We start from the raw sequence: 17,273 nt of genomic DNA on the forward strand, positions 1-17,273 counted from the left end.
AATCTAGAAATATGTCAGCTATGTGAGCAATGCCAAAATAGAAACTAAACAAATGAAATAGACTACATTAGCTATATCAAGAATAAAATGAGCTTTTTAGGGATTAAAAAAAAAATGAACCTAGACAATAGTGTGGTGAAGGCCTAGGCGGGGCAGGTGCGGGATGGAGGGGGTCAATGGGAAAAAAAGGCAGGGACATCTGTAATACTTTCAACAATAAAGATGAATTAAAAATATAAATCTTGCCCCAGATTCAACTTCACAGATATATCACTTCCATTCCCATGGATAGACTGATCAATCAATTGGTCAAAATAATATATATGTTCCTGTTAACAGTTGGCACTCAAGATCTGGGATTTGATCTCTAAATATATGTTAATTCTACCATTGTTAAGAGGTACCGTGGGTTGAAGGGACCGAGGTTGTCTACTATGTATGATGACATCATCATTATCATCAGCAGCTTCCTCAGTGAGAAATTTTATTTTTACTTATTTATTTACTTATTTATTTTTTTCTCAGTGAGCAATTTTAAAAGAAGGAAATAGATATGATGGTAAAGAAGGCATTGAACTTTGTGAAATCTTTATATTAACTGCAAAGAATATCAGCACAAAATATACATTATTTTTTCCATTGAGCTTTTAACTCAATGTACTCAAAGTATTCCTTCGCTAAAAGTGAGTTCATTTTTTGCTTGCCTTATTAATTATGGTCCTTAATATATTTTCCTTTTCTTTGATACAGCTCTAGAATATGCTTAGCTTTCCTCTCATTCTAAAGATAATTCCTCAATTTACTCACATAGTTGGGATTAATATTCTTGTATGTATATTCTCTCTCACCTTTTTCTCCTGACTAGCTAGGCTACAGGGGGCAGGGAGTGTTGAGAATATCTGAAGTCTAATCACTCCTTATTCAGACTTTTAAGCAATCTTCCATTTTAAAGCCATACAGACTTAATATCTCCACTTCCTGAGCCTTTTTGGAACTCTGTGGCATGAATGATCTTTCTCCTTCCTCCATCTGCTAACACCATCACTATTCATCTATTCAAAATGATGTTGGATGTCTGGCATCTCTAGCATCTCGCTGTTCTCTTTGCAATTGTGGGTTTTGACTTTCTTTTCCCCCTTCACTATCATTGCGTTGGGGTTTTAGTAGTGGGTGGGGCTATATGTGCATATAATCAATTTGCCATATTTAATTAGATACTGTTTTAATTTTCTTACCTTTGCTAAATTACAATACTGGTCATTAAATTTTAACTTTAGTTATCACTTGTAGTTGTCATTACCATGTTCTCCAGGAAATTTGGATTACTGACAGCCCCCCTCAAAGTTCAATCATCAGAATTTCAAACATCAAAGAGTCCATCAGAGGTTTTAATCTTACAAAAATTGAAAAAAATACCCTAACAATTGCTTGTGAAAAGAAATGCTAATTTAAATATCAAAGTAAACCCAACACCTAAAAAAAATGTAGTTTAATGCCTATTCTCATTGGTTTAAATAGTTTGAAAACTAAAAATATACACTGTTTCATAGGATTGCAGAAATAGGTCTGTTTATATATTTTAAACATTTTTTACTAGCAAGTTAAGAAACTTGGCTATAGTGGCCTAAATACTAATAAAAATAACCAGAGTGTGGACAGAATTTTCAACGACAATCTAAATGCATGGAGTAGCAATACTTGATGGGGGTTGATGGTGTTTATTTATGGCAACTGGAGTCTGCTATGCTTAGTAAGAAGCAGCAAGGGGAGTGGGAGGTGGAAATCCCTTCTGTGTGCATTTTTCAGCATCACCCTCTTTTGCTTTGCTGGGGTGTGTATTGTATGCCAGTGGAATATGCTGTCTTTGGTACACATATGAAGGTGAAATTACTGCGTGTGGTCTGCAGGTCATGCAATCCTCCTTTCAAAAGACAATTATTTTAGACACTAAAATCTCTAAGTATGCACTGCAATCTTTCTCCAAACACTACTCTATGAAATTTTAAATGGCTCCTTTCTAGCCAGTGTGGCTCAGTTGGTTGAGCATTGTCTCATTCTCCAAGGGGATCTCTGGTTTGATTCCCAATCAGGGAATATACCAGGGATTCAGGTTTGATCCCCAGTGGGGACATGTATGGGAGACAGCGATTGATGTTTCTCTCTCACATCAGTGTTTCTCTTTCTCTCTTCCCCTCCTCCCTCCCTCTCTCTAAGAAAAAAAAATCAACAAAACACATATTTTTTAAAAAGGTTCCTTTCCAAGTTTATGGTAGTGAGCTAGTGATCTACAAATAAATAAACAAAACAGCATTATTTTAGATACATCATTGCTGCTCAAGCTAACCTACCATCTTAGGAAGGCTTCTTGATTGACCAACAACATTAACACGGTGATGACATATCTTCTTAAGAGTTAGCACTGTGGTGACATGGAACTTATCTGCCCCAAACACCTGCCTGGGCAAGGCCTCCCCTTACTCACTAAACCGGCCAAGTACCCTCCACACGTTCCCTCCCGAGTCACCTCTCACACCCACCCTCTGGCCAGGCCAGGAGGACAGATATTCAAAAGCCTATTTATTTTCTTCAATTTTTTTCCGATTTACCTGCTGCTCCTGGAGCTTCTTCTGTATTTCTTCCGAGTTGCAGGAATCATAGACGATGGGCTTGGCCAGCTCTGACTCAATGTGAGCCAGCCAGGTCCTCAGGCTGCTCATGTTCTTATCCAGCTGCTGGACCGCCACCAGCGTCTCCTTCAGCTTCTTGATCCTGTGGGCAGAGAAAGGACATCCACTTCAGAGAAAGGCCCACTCGTGTTTCCCTCCCGAGCAGCAGGGAGCGCTCGGTCTAAAGACAAGTCGCCAAAAGCTAAAGTCCACCCTGCTCAGCCACTTACTGGCCGTGTGACTTTGGGCAGTTGTATAAGCGTCCTGTGTTTCTGTGTCCTCATCTATAAAATGGAGATGAAGTGAGAGTACTAGTGAGATTTAAATGAGTCTACTGCTTCAGGGAACATGGGGGAAAAATCAACAAATATTGGCTATGATTACAGTCAGTATAGCTGTAACAACATAACAGGGGTAGAACTCTCATGGTTGTCACAAAATTTATTTCCATAAATGATATACTAACTTATACTCCTATGAAGATTGCCTGGGAGAAAGTAGAGATTATGAAGGCACAGTGTCGGAATGCCAAGGAGGCCGGGGATAGAGAGGATGGAAGGGGGGTTGAAGGGCGATGAAGACATTATAAGAGACGAGATTGGTGGGCAGACTGGAGTAAGATGATAAAAGTCCTGTAGTGACACAAAAATTGGTTTGTATGCAGTTTTAAAGATGATTAGGAACCCTGCCAAGATTAGCAAAAGGATGATACCATCAGTCTTGATTTTAAGTATAAAAGTTTGAAGGGAGGCTATTGTGAGAGCCCATTCGGGAAGTAAACAGAAGAGTCCAAACAGCTCCCAGCAAAGCCTCCACTTGGGAAACAGTGAGAAGAGAGGTGAGGACTGGGTTGCTTAATTTATGAATCGGCATGGCATGAGGCTGAAGGAGTGAAAAATGTGCTTTACAGTTGGGTGCTGTCTCAGAGTATACTTGATGAGGAGCAAGTTTTGGGGGTTAATGGTGCATTAAGTTTGGGATACAATGAGTCTGAGGGATCAGGTCAGACATGTAAGGAAATGTAGTTTGTGGGTCCAGAGGAGAGGATGGAGTTGGCTGCAACGATTTAGGTGCTGTTGGCATAGAGTTGAAGTCCTATGAAAGGGTGTGAATGCCTCCTCTATTTTTTAAATATGTTTTTATTGACTTCAGAGAGGAAGGGAGAGGGAGGGAAAGATAGAAACATCAATGATGAGAGAGCATCATCGATCAACTGCCTCCTGCATACCCTCTAGTGGGGATTGTGCCCACAACCTGGGCATGTCCCCTGACCGGTATGAAACTGGGACCTCCTGGTTCATAGGTCGATGCTCAACCACTGAACCACTCCGGCTGGGCAAATGCCTCCTGTACTAGATTCACCTGCTTTGTCTCATATAAATGCAGGTTCCTAGATCCAGACCTAGTTCTATTGAATCAGAAACGCTGCGCCTGTGGCCAAGGAATTTGAGTAGTTGATCAAGGGAAACAAAAGTTAAGATATACACTTACAGTCAGGGAGTACTGTCAATGATTTTAAGAAAGTAGGCAGTGAAGGTAACTATGCTATGGCACCTGTAGAATAATCTGGCTACTAGAAAGAAATGATTTGTTTGTTTTGTTTAATGCAGTTTAATATTTGGAATAGCTTTAGGACTTGTATAGGCAGAGAATAAGGAATGGTGAAGAAGATGCCAAAAACATAAGAACAAGAAGAGCCATTCCAGGTGACGATAGATCATGAATAGGATGCAGAGGAGACGGGTGAAAAGCACAAGGGACAGGAATAGGTACCTGAGTTTATAAAGGTGTTTCCAAGGGAGGGCAGGGCACGAGCAGGAGTCTGGGAAGGACACATAGTATTTCTCAACTCTATTATTATCGAGAAATAGCAGCAAAAATCAATTATGAGATTTCTGGTGAGAACCTGTCATGGCTGAGTGTGTAGAGACTGCTCTCAAAAGAACAGTGATGTGGATGATAAGCACACGACCAGTGATTTCTGGTACGGCCTTGTTTAAAAGTCAGGTTTTCTTTTGGACCCTCAGGCCTGCCTTTTGGTTCAGGAAATGCCATCACCTTTGATACTGCTCATCATATAGATCAGCGGTTCTCAACCTGTGGGTCGCGACCCCTTTGGTGGTCGAACGGCTCTTTCACAGGGGTCGCCTAAGACCATCCTGCATATCAGATATTTACATTACGATTCATAACAGTAGCAACATTACAGTTATGAAGTAGCAACGAAAATAATTTTATGGTTGGTTCACAACACGAGGAACTGTATTTAAAGGGCCAGAAGGTTGAGAACCACTGATATAGATGCGTGGCAGATGAGCTCTACAATACCTCCATCTTTGAGGTGTCAACTTGGCTTGACTAAAGAGGTATCTATTCAAAAAATAGTCAAGAGCAACATGACCTTTTAAAATCCGAGGGATGTGATATATTTCAAGGCAGAGATGTACAATAGAATGTTCTCAAAGACTGACAACTTGTACTCGGAGTCATCAAGTATTTCTCGGCTCAATTACTTTCAAATAGTAAAGAGGTGATTCTCAAGCTAGAACGGTGACAGGATCACGCAGGGGGCGTTCAGATTTCACATGCCTGCTGCTCACTTCCCACCTCCCCACACTCCTCCCCAGGTCACTCGATAGGCTTCTCAGGTCAAGAGCCACTGCTGTGAAGAAAATATCCCAGAAGCTAAGTATTTTGGGCATTTTTATCATTTTTAATTGCATAAAACTGGTATCGCCACTTCTCTTATAGTTTCTATATATCTATAAATCAATGTTTATCAGATGAAAAATCTAGTCATGACACAATCACTTTTCCCCTGTCACACAAATACTTTTAAAAGAAGGTTCACTATGGCCAGGGTAATAATAATAATACTCTTATTTCATTAATTATGATAATAGTAATAATGCCTATATTTGAATAACATTTAGTTCATAAAGCCACTCTTAGGTATATGACCTTATTTTTTTCAATTGTATTTAAAAATTAGAGTCATCTTTTACAAGATAGCCTATTAATTAGGGAATAGAAAGCATGTATTGAAATATGTATATCACTTCCCAGAACTCCATTACAAATAAGACTTCTCTAGTTAACTTTATAAATATAAATTGTACCCTGTCCCCAGGGCATTTCAAGGTATTGGCCTTAAATAATAGTCCCAAGAACTTTCACATACAATCCATTTATCTTTTTCATATGTCTAAGAAATGAGAAATGGTGTGTCAGCCAGGGAATGACAGTTTTATTTTTTTTTAATGTATTTTTGTTGATTTCAAAGAGGAAGAGAGAAGGAGAGGAAGAGAGAGATAGAAACATCAGTGATGAGAGAGAATCATGGGTCAACTGCCTCCTGCACACCCCACACTGGGGATCAAGCCTGCAACTCTGGCATATGCCCCAAACGGGGATTCAACCATGACTTTCTGGTTCATAGGTCAATGCTCAACCACGGAGCCACACCAGCTGGGCAAATGACAATTTTTGAATGGCTCCTGAATGCCAAGCTCAGGTGTACATTCTAGCAATGCACACAGCATGGGCTTGGGATTTAACCTAGCCTGGCCACCTGCTTTAGTGGCCCAAACCGGTTATAAGATAAATGATCATCAGTAGAGCTACGGGAACAGGACTGGAGAATAGATCACTGCCCTGAGATGTGTGTGTCCTGGTGTTACCCCTGCAAGAATGTCCTCTCAGGACCTCTCAACCTAACCAGCATCCTGTCTTCAGAGTTGGGAAGATCTGGATGCTGACTATGCTTGGGGTAGGGTTTTAGAACAACCTCATCATGTCATCAGGGTTTTCTTTGGCGCCAGAGGCTAGGAGAGAACCTCAGTGCTTGTTTCCTACATGCACGTATCTTAACCCCCTGTGAATTCCCACTTTTGTTTTTCTTTTTTCCCTGCCATTGTAAGTGTTGCACAAAGAAGTGCATTAAGTGCCTGCTAAACATTAATAATCACTATTCTAAGTAAAATATCTTTACTTAGTTAACATATTTTCTTTTTAAATTTATTTGATATTACTTAGTTAATATGAAGTGAGTCTTAACATTTTCCTCTAGGTCCAACATTTGCAAATGGTTTATCTGTGCTAAAACTGATTTTCTTGGTTCAAAATTTGCTGACAAAAATGATTAAAGGATCCAAGGCACAAAGAGGTGTGAGTTAAGACTGTTCCATTGGGTATGGTCTATACCAGCCAAATCATTTACAGGGTTAGTTATCTTGTACAGTATTGAAGGAGTTCCAACAGGCAGAGCAGTTAGTGTGCAATGTGTCAAGGGCATCGTGACATGGAAATGCTTGTTCATATAGTCCATTAGGGACAAGTTCCTCTTTCGAATGAATGTGTAAATCTTAGTGAAGTCAATGGGGTGAATATTTAAGTGGTTCTCCTTTTTCATTTTTTTAAAAAAAAGTGTATTTGACTACAAATAGCAAATACATTATGTGTTGGAGAGAAAAATGGGTAGTAAAACCCTCATACATCTCCCTTGAGTTTATTAAACTTGGTATTTGCAGGACAAGGATCATTCTTTCTTAAGCGAAAATGTTCCATATTTTCCCCATGATTTCTTTAAAGGAAATCCTTGGAGAAAGTGTCACAATATTTTAATATATCTGTCATTCTAAGAAGTTTGAGCAACATTCCTTTTGGTAGCATCCAGGATTATAATTCAAAATAGATGTTTACAGACGTCACAGGACTGGGTGCGTTTACAAGCCTATTAAATCTGTAAGTCCCTGCAGCTTATGGTTCTCCTTCCACAGTCCTTATGGGCTCTTAACCTTGCTGGAGAAGGATCCTGCTACTAAATCCAGTTGTCCAGCTTCTTAATTCTTAGCATTGTCCCATGAATACACACACACACACACACACACACACACACACACACACGATACATCTCAGTACATTCCTTCAAACTATTTAGGTAGAACCAACCATACATCAAAACCAAAAATTTATATCCTTAATATAACAGAACCAAAAGTATCATTAATAAATCCTATTCGACAGTAGGAATTTATTTGGGGGAAGTTCTGGAATAAAATGAACTTTAAAAATTAAATGAAAATTACTGAGACAATGATATTCTAATTGGAAAAATCGCGAAGTAAACATTTGCACAGTGCCCTGTTACTATTTTAGAAATACATTTCTACATTTTGCATATGTTTCAAAATATTTATCCTAGTTAGCGACCCAACCTAAACAGAACCAACTGTTTCTCACACACAAAGCCCTCCAGGTTCTTCAAACATGAGCAGGTTAGTACTTAACACAGGGACAGCTTTCAGCTACAATGGTGTGATCTGGCTACGGCTGAATTTCAGTTTCCTCGGGAGCCCATCCTTTAAATAGCAAAGGATGGACTAACTGGATCTTTTCCCCAGTCTCTTTCCTGTGTCCCAGGCTCCCTACTGTAGCCATCTCCCTCATATGATGCGTACAGTCCGGAGACAACTGGAATGCCAAGCCATAACCAGGTTCATCAACCTCTTCATCCAGCTCCATGGGCCCAGGAGGGGGACAAGAAACCCAACCATCAAATAACTCTTAGGAGTCCACGGCCAACAGCCTCCTAACCCCGATTCTTTCCACTAAGCACTGGCAACACAACTACGGAGTAGAGCGCCAACCCACGAAGCCCACGTAACCGGGGAGCTATGCACAATGGAAGAAACTCAAGGAGGTGCCTGCCTGGTGACATCGCAGTCACAGTCTGGGAGATCTGCGTCCACGCCGCCGTCCTCCGCCATCCTCAGAGCACGCAGCCCTTCCGCCACCACCATGAAGCTTCCACTTGCAAAAGTTAGCTGTGCAGAGCAAAAGGCTAAATCCTGCGTGGGGAGGAAAGCTTCCCCTTGTCTGCGTTTGGAAATATGAAAATGCTCACTCTAGACAAATGTTGGTAAGTCTCTGCCCGATAATATGACACTGGGCAGTGACAAGTGGTCATGTTGCTAAATAAAACCCACATTCATTAGCATGTGCCAGGCTTGAGCTCCTGGAATGTGGGCCACGAGTGTGAGGAGGGGAAAAGGCTCCGGGTAATCTGCAAGGAGGGGGAGGCTCCGGGCCTCAAGACAGGAGGAGATCACAAATAAGGCCACGGCAGACACTCCGTCGCTCTGCAGGGACCAGCCACTTTCCTCCTGGGCTATTTGTTAACTGGGAAAGGATATGTGAAAACCGGAAATCATCCAAATGCAAACAAACAAGCCCTCCACAAGGACAGCCCCTTGCAGTAGCAAAAAGGAGCAACTTCTCTTTTTCTTCCGCTTCCCGGCCAGCTCAGTGGTGTAAGGAGGAGTTTCAGGGGTTGTTCGGGAAGGTGGGATGGGAAAGCTAGTCCGGGAGAGGGCTTGGTCTTACCCGGGGATAGACTATTTGAGCATGAGAGAGAATGAAGACATGGTATTCTCCACTTACACAGTCAAAGCCTTCGTCCTTTTAAAAATAATGATATAATGTGATAAAAATAACATGTTCACTGTAAGGTGATTTTTAAAAAGTATCTGTTCATTTGCTTGGTGGAATTTCAGGCAACTTTTTTTCTTTGGTGAATTTCAAGTTTCCAAATTTTCTGCAGTCTATATTAATTTCATAATTTAAGCTTTTAAAGAAAAGAAACTTCAGGTTGTTAATTACTGGTAATTTAATACAATGTGACTCATGCTGGCTGCTTTAAATCCTTTTTGGATTAAGGTTTACAAACACACAAATAAATAAAGAGATAAATAACATTTGCTAAGCAAATTGCAAGTAAAATAAAACAAGATGTTGGGCTCTGGCTGTGGGAGCCAACTCCTTTTATTTTTTAGTTATTTATTTATTTTTAAAATATATTTTATTGATTTTTTACAGAGAGGAAGGGAGAGGGATAGAGAGTTAGAAACATCGATGAGAGAGAAACATCGATCAGCTGCCTCATGCACACTCCCCACTAGGGATGTGCCTGCAATCAAGGTACATGTCCTTGACTGGAATCGAACCTGGGACCCTTGAGTCCACAGGCTGACGCTCTATCCACTGAGCCAAACCAGTTAGGGCAAGGAGCCAACTCCTTTTAAAAGAGAAACACTCTTTGTAAAAGAAGAAAACTTGTATTTTACATAAGAAATATACTCCAGCCCTAGCTGGTTTGGCTCAGTGGATAGAGCATTGGCCTGTGGACTGAAAGGTCCTGGGTACGATTCTGGTCAAGGGCACATGCCTGGGTTGTGGGCTTGATCCCCAGTAGGGGTCGTGCAGGAGGCAGCCAATCAATGATTTTCTCTCATCATTGATGTTTCTATCTCTCTCCCCCTTCCTCTCTGAAATCAATAAAAATATTTTTTTAAAAAAGAAATATACTCCAGCATACTTAGTTATAAATAAAATTGTTTTTAAACCTTCCTACTCAAAGATAGCCTATTGTGATTTTTAAAATAGAACAATCACTCCTCTGAGAAGTTTTTACAATCAGTAATATAAAATGGAAACTCTGCTTAAAGGAATATATTGGTCATGAATCCAGAACAGGAGACAAGCTGTTGCAACAGAGCAAATAGCTTGAGTCTGGCAATCCCAGATCCTGAGGTGGGAAATGTTCAACAGTGCATTTCCTATTGTAAGAAGCATAGAACCACTCATGCTGAAAGACAGACTTCCTGTCCGCCCGGAGCTCCAGAGAAGCTGCTGGGTGGCTTTGGCACAGGGTTCCCCGGCCAGATGAGAGGCAGGATCCCTGAAGACAGTTTTATAGGAGCTATAGTGGTGACTGTTTCTGATGTTGACTCTTAATGAAAACCAAGGGCTCAGAAATGCTTTCAATTGTCTTAGTGCTGACCAATAGAACTTTCTGGGCTGATGGGAATATTCTTTGCCTGCAGTGCCCAGTAAGTGATGTAGCCTTCATCCTCATGTGGGTTCTGAACACTGGAAATGTGGCCAGTACAACGGACTATTATTAAAACTAAACTCTAGTTTAATTGTATTCCATTTCAGTAAATTTAGATAGCCACATGTAGCTACTGACTGCTACACTGAACTGAGCAGGACTAGAAAGTATGGAAAGGATACTAAAACGTCATCCATTACGCCATGAAAGTCACAGCAAATTTTGTTGCCCTAAAATACTGATAATGCTTGGTGACAATTTAAACATTCAATGAAAAAGACATTTATTTTGTACTCAGAATGGTCAACCCATTGGTGATATAGGAAGCTGATTCACAACTATGCATTCTATTTATATGTGGTGGTAAAATTAGTATCAGTGAATATTCTCTCTCTCTCTCTCTCTCTCTCTCTCTCTCTCTCTCTCTCTCTCTCCTTGTCTCACTTCCTTTTTTTCTTTTCCTTCTCTTTATTTTTTATTAAATTTATTGGGGTGAATTTGGTTAATAAGATTATATAGGTTTCAAGTGTAGAATTCTATGTTGCCCTGTGTGTCCAAATCTCTTTCTTTCTCCCTTTTCCATGTTTCTGTTGGTTGGGAAGCTATTGAACCGAAAATATGGTCATCTTCAAAAACAGCCTTTCCAGTTCCCACAAAGGCACTGGAACATGTACACATACCGAAAGGCAGAACTGTGTTTTGCTTTGTGGTAATGAATCAGTGTGAAGAAAAGCTGGAAGAGGGAAGAGAGGTGAGTGAGTCTGACACATGGAAATTTAATATTTCAGCTGGCAGGTCACACTGGCAGATGGGTGTGGGAGACAGCCATTTAGTCCGTGCATGAGTGAAGCTCCAATAAACAAGGAAACAGAAAGCTAATGTGATGGAGAGTCATTTAGGAAAGGCTTCAAGGAAACTATGAATGAACACCGTGTGGCATTGAAAACTCCAGGACAAATCTATGGTCAACATTTCATCTGGTCCGCTTCAGAAGGAAACAGTTAGAAGTGGACAACATATACAAGAGTCTCCCGAGGGAGTTAGATCTGTGTGTGATGAGACTCCACAAAAGTAGAGGCCTATGAGCTTTTTTGTGACTCTAGTGCAAAGCACGTATACCTTAGAGATATTTAATTGACTCGTTTACTGATGTGTATTTTTTTAGAAAAATAAACTAAATAACACATAAAAATTCTCCCTTGAAAAACCAGACATTAAAGTTATAAAATAAAAACAACCACATGACTTTGAGGAGAAAGCACCTAACTCATTTGATATAATATTGGCTAACAGCTGGACATACATGAAGCTAGCTGCTGAAAATTAAATTATATCATATTTAATTTAAAACATCTTTCACATAGTGAGTCCCCATATTCTTCTATACCACTGAGCCACTAAACATTAAAAAAAGACTGTTAACTACTTTGACTGGATTACCTGGCAATGCAAGCCAATCCATGAGTCATAATTGGAGCAAAAGAATCCAGGGATGTTTGTCAAGGGGGTGGCTTCCCTAACAAGGGTATTTATAGCACAAGGGGGTTCAATTTCTCCTTCTGAAATAAGATTTTGTTCTCAGTGACTGAGAAGCCCAATGATAGCATTGGGGTCCTAAAACTACGTATGACTAAACTTTAGAGTAGCTTTATTTGAACCGTAGGCTCCCATCTCTTTTTGGTACCATTACTAGAGCACTGTGCTCGTCATTTTCCTTGATGTCTTGGCCTGTCTGTGTTCCCACCAGGAGCTCCTTGAAGAAAGGCCCTGTCTCTGTATTCTCAAAGGCGCTCAGTCACTGTTACACGGTCAGTACTTCACAAACAAAGGGTTGGGAAATTAGATTGCTGAAATAAATAACAGAGCCCAATTTCCTTGTAATTGCATTTTCTAGAACAGGGACAAGGAAGTCCTAAGTTTGGTAGGTTCGGAGAGCACAGTGCTCCGGAACATGGGCTGTGGAGTCAGGGAGTAGAGGCTCTGCCACTCGGGATGTGAGTGACCATGAGCAAACCCAAGCCTCGGCCTCTGCATCTGGAAAATGGGTATGATCATAATGCTCCCTTCAAAGGGCGGTGTGAGTAACATGTGAGAAGATGTGTCTGAGGCCTGCAGCATGGTCATTGGCACAAACAGGGTTCAATAGATGTTAGCTATGGCAGTGCTATTGTTAAACATTTTGAAAATAGATAAACATTTATCCCTTTTTGTGGCATTAAAATATACTGCAATCTCACTTTCTTCTTAAATTTGATCCTTTTTCATTTCTTTATAGAAAAATACAGTAAGTGTTTTCAAAATTAACATATGCAACTGTCATGCTGTTTGTGTGGCACACGGTATTCAAAAGGCACTATTTCCTGTCCAGCTTGACGCAGCATGGCCAAGGCAAGGGTCCCAGGTGACAAAGGTAAAGGGATTGAGAAGTACAGATTGGTAGTTACAGAACAATCATGGGGATGTAAAGTACAGCCTAGGGAAAAATAGTCAATAATACTGTAATAACTATGTACGGAGCCAGGTGGGTGCTGGAAACATCTGGGGAATACTTTGTACAGTATATGATTATCTAACCACCATGCTGTACCCCTGAAACTAATACAAAATAATATTGAATGTATACACACACACACACACACACACACACACACATATATATACTTCTGATTAAATTAAAAAACAGTATATTGAGGATAACTCCAAAATGGCTGTAAATCAGTAGCATTTATTACAAGTCTCCTAACTGCCATAAAGAATATCCATTCAAGTATTCAAGTATTCATTCATTCATTCATTCATTCATTCATCCATTCAAATATTTATTGAGCCCAGATTATATCCAGGCACTGTCTTGGTGTTTGTGACACACAGTGGACAGGGTGGATAAAGGTCCCTGTCTTCATGGAGCCTACATTCCAACATGAAGCAAAGTTCACCTAAAATAAAGCATCTACTTAGTCATTCCCTCTTTTTATATCAAATACCATGGTATCAGACGTTTATAGACTAGTAGAGACCCTTATATATTTTTTATTTTTATCTGTTTTACTCACTCTGCCCTTCTGCAACAAAAACTGAATGTAATATTCTCTCAAATAGAAGGCAGACACAGTTCTTAAAGCTAAGGACAAATTTACAATAAAGCAGCGGGTTATTTTTACAACTGAGCTGAGTGGCAATGATCAGAATTCTCCCTTGCTAACCAGAAGTATAGTAGGAATGTGACTTTTTTCTTTTTTCAAACCAGTTTCCCTCCTTAGCGGCAGCAGAATACCCATGAAAGTCTGAAAAAAGAATTGTTTTCCTGGGAAAGAATTTTGATTGCACATGACTTTCTTTCAGCTAACTGTAAACACCACTAAGCTTACGAAGTAAGGAGCATTTTAAAGTTAATGCAAGTGGCATTTTTGAGAAAAGGGTGAACTAAAACGGTTAAAATGGATAAAGAACGCGGAGAGATGTGCTGGGTTGCCTTGAGCTGGAAGGCGGAGTGAAAGTGCTAAAATTCCCGGTCCTGCTGACAGGCCCTTTACCTGGCTGCCATGAGGTCCAGGAGATGCTGCCACCGGTCGTTGACCTTGCCCAGCTTGTATTCGATCTCCGAGGCCTTGCTCTCGTGGCTGGCTCTAGCGAGTCGCTCTCCCATTCGTTGGAGCTGTATTTTGTTCTCTTGGGCAACAGCAATTTCCTCCTGATAATCCTGCGCAATAAATAGCAATCCCAGCGGTCAGAAAGCATATTCTTGATACCTGCAGCCTGGCTGTCCTGGAAGCATATAATTATAGTTTCCTGCTGCTTGGAAGTAGTTCTGGCGCGAGGAACACTTTGGATATCCGTCCATGCGCACAAACCAAATGGAACCTATTATTTGCAGTATGTATGCAGAGTCCACATGGAATTTTTATGTAGATATCTTACAAGGGAATAGGGGGTGCTTTGTATTTACATAAAATGGGCATTAAAAAACAAAGGTACACACATGGATACAAAAGACAAAACTTGAAAGATTTTAATGCTGGGTTATTATACCTTCTTGTAACCACCAACCTGACATTATAGTTAGAATCAGTTCTCATACAAATAGCTGCCCAAGGGGCTTACACGATGTGTGTGTGTGTGTGTGTGTGTGTGTATTTAACATATAAATGTAAGTGTACGTGTGTGTTTGTCAATCGTTATTGATGCAGAATTTATATTACTTCAACATGATGGGATTCAAAGACCAATACATTGGATGCACTTACTAATAGGTATAATATTTCACCATACATCTGAGATACTTAATATAGATTTCAAGTAATTCAAATGAATTACTCTAAGCCTAATATTTATAGCGAAATAATGCTCTTGGGCTGTCTTTCAGATGAAAATGTTTTTAACTGTTAATTCCAGCAGACACCAGTGTCTTGGTTACAGTCTGTTTATTAATTGCTTTTTGCTAATATTGCTAAAATGACCAAGCCTCGGTGCTATTTTCCTGTACAAATGAGACAGCACAAGAGGCAAGCTCATAAAGACTTCTTTTTCAATTCCATAACTTATTTTATATACAAATAGTAGTTAATATTTTAAAGATGATTCCTAACATTGTGCCAAATAGTGTAACAAAATTAACTGTAAAAAATTAAAAATTTTTAAATTTTAAATTATAACTGCATATCATTCAAGGGCTAGTTTCTTTCCATACCCCCAAACTATGCATCTTAAATTTCATGAAGAAAATCAATGAAAATATAGACTTAGCTAACATTTATTCTATAGCAAACTTAACTACAACACCTACAGTGTGTTAATCATGTCTAGTGGGACATTCTCTGATGCTCAGATACTAGCAGAGCTATTAGCAGATGCTTACATGAAATCTATATTACCTCAGCCCTCATTTGAAAGGATTATGATATCAAAAATACAAACGTTTATCCTTAGAATTTGCAATTTTAAGTGGAAACTTACGAAGTAAATTCATATTACGTGTTGCTTTGGAGTTTTTATCTTTCTTTGTATGTGTGCATGAATACAGAAATTTTTTCCTAATACCCATATATATTTATTTTCAGAGACCTTGGAGGTACTCTGACCAAAGGAAAGACACTGGGGAGGGCTAACACAAAGCTTCTGAGAAATTGACATTATTCTGAGTGAAGGAGATGGAGTGCTGAACAAAACAGACCAAGTCCCTGTTTCCAGGAAGCTAAGAGTCCTGTGGGGCTCCCACTGCAGACAGATAATGAACAAGAAAGTGGAGAAGACACTGTACACCAGATGGTGATATGTGCTAATGAGAAACATAACCTAAAATATAGTGATTGTTCAAAAGTATGTGGAAATACCACTAAAATCTTCAAAGCATTTTTCACTGCTGGTAAATTTGATCAGCCCTATATAGATATAAAAACATTCTAAATCCATGTGAATATATAAAATACTTTAATAATAATATATAACTTGAGAATAATGCTAAACCAAAATTCTCAGAAAAGTTCTCATTCCTGTGACTATAAATCCTGTTTTATAAAGAAAATGTCAGCCTAGCTGAGGTGGCTCAGTGGTTTAGTGCCAGCCTATGAACCGGGAGGTCATGGTATGATTCCTGGTCAGGGCACATGCCCGGGTGTGGGCGCAGATCCCCAAGGGGGAGAGGGGCATGCAGGAGGCAACTGATCAATGATTATCTCTCATGTTGATGTTTCCCTCTCTCTCTCTCTTTCCCCCTCTCCCTCTCTGAAATCAATAAAAAAAATTTTTAAAAAGAAGAAAATTTCAGTTTAATTGATCCTAAGTTGTTGTGGTTTTTTTAAAAATTCTTCTCTGTGATGTTACCTCCTACACATAAATGATGCCCACTGGACCAGTAAGTAAAAGTCCAAAATATTGAACATTATCAGCAAATATTCTATTTCATAACAAATTGAAAATAGTCTCTGTAGAAAGACAAATCCTCTGTGATTGCACATATAGGTGGAATGTAAGGAACAAACTAAATGAACAAACACAACAGAAACAGACTCATAGATATGGAGAACAGACTGGTGGCTGCCAGATGCTAAAGGGGTTGGGGGACTGAGTGAAAAACGTAAAGGGATTGAGAAATACTAACTGGTAGTTACAGAACTGTCCAGGGGGAGGTAAGGTAAAGTGTAGAAAATATAGTCAATAATATTGTAATAACTATGGTACCGGGTGGGTACTTGATATACCAGGGGACCACTTTACAAGTATATGGTCATCTAACCACTCTACTGTACACCTAAAACTAATACAAAATAATACTGAACATAAACAGTAATTGAGAAATAAAATTTAAACTTAAAAATAAACAAATCAACAAAAGAAAATACTTTTAAAGTAAAGGAGGCCTTTCCATGCAAGTTTATTTTATATTAAAAAAAGGAAACGTTCCTAAGAGAGTGCTGCCTTGATGGAAAGTAATTGTGCGCGTGGCCTGCCCGCACCTACCGCAGGCCTCAGCACAGGGAGGGTGAAAACAGATGCGCCCGGGCGGCCCTACCTTCTTGAGCTTCTCGATCATTTCCTCAATGAGGATGTCTCCATTCTGGGAAACTTTGCTCTCCATCTGCGTCAGCCATTCGCACAGCTCCTTGTTCTTCTCACTGAAGACCGCCCATTCATTCAGCCTCTCGCTGACCTGCTGCCGCCGTAGGGAGAGCTGGAAAGTTAAAAATGAGAGAAAACACAAAAGGATGGTCAGAGTGGAG

The 17,273-nt window shown here is 39.8% G+C and overlaps 1 protein-coding gene across 6 annotated transcripts in view; it reads right to left on the minus strand.

Annotated features, from left to right (window-relative positions):
* Positions 1-17,273, minus strand: part of LOC102764560 (nesprin-1) — a 141,900-nt gene that overhangs the window by 54,272 nt on the left and 70,355 nt on the right. For all 6 annotated transcript variants that reach the window (XM_006768718.2, XM_006768720.2, XM_015567191.1 and 3 more), the window contains 3 exons: positions 17,066-17,224; positions 14,091-14,257; positions 2,607-2,769 (listed from right to left, as the gene is read on the minus strand). In XM_006768718.2, coding sequence (XP_006768781.1) covers positions 2,607-2,769; positions 14,091-14,257; positions 17,066-17,224 — 489 coding nt within the window. The remainder of the gene's footprint in view (positions 1-2,606; positions 2,770-14,090; positions 14,258-17,065; positions 17,225-17,273) is intronic.

This window comes from Myotis davidii, unplaced genomic scaffold (genome assembly GCF_000327345.1).
Source record: "Myotis davidii unplaced genomic scaffold, ASM32734v1 scaffold1323, whole genome shotgun sequence".
NCBI classification, from domain to species: domain Eukaryota; kingdom Metazoa; phylum Chordata; class Mammalia; order Chiroptera; family Vespertilionidae; genus Myotis; species Myotis davidii.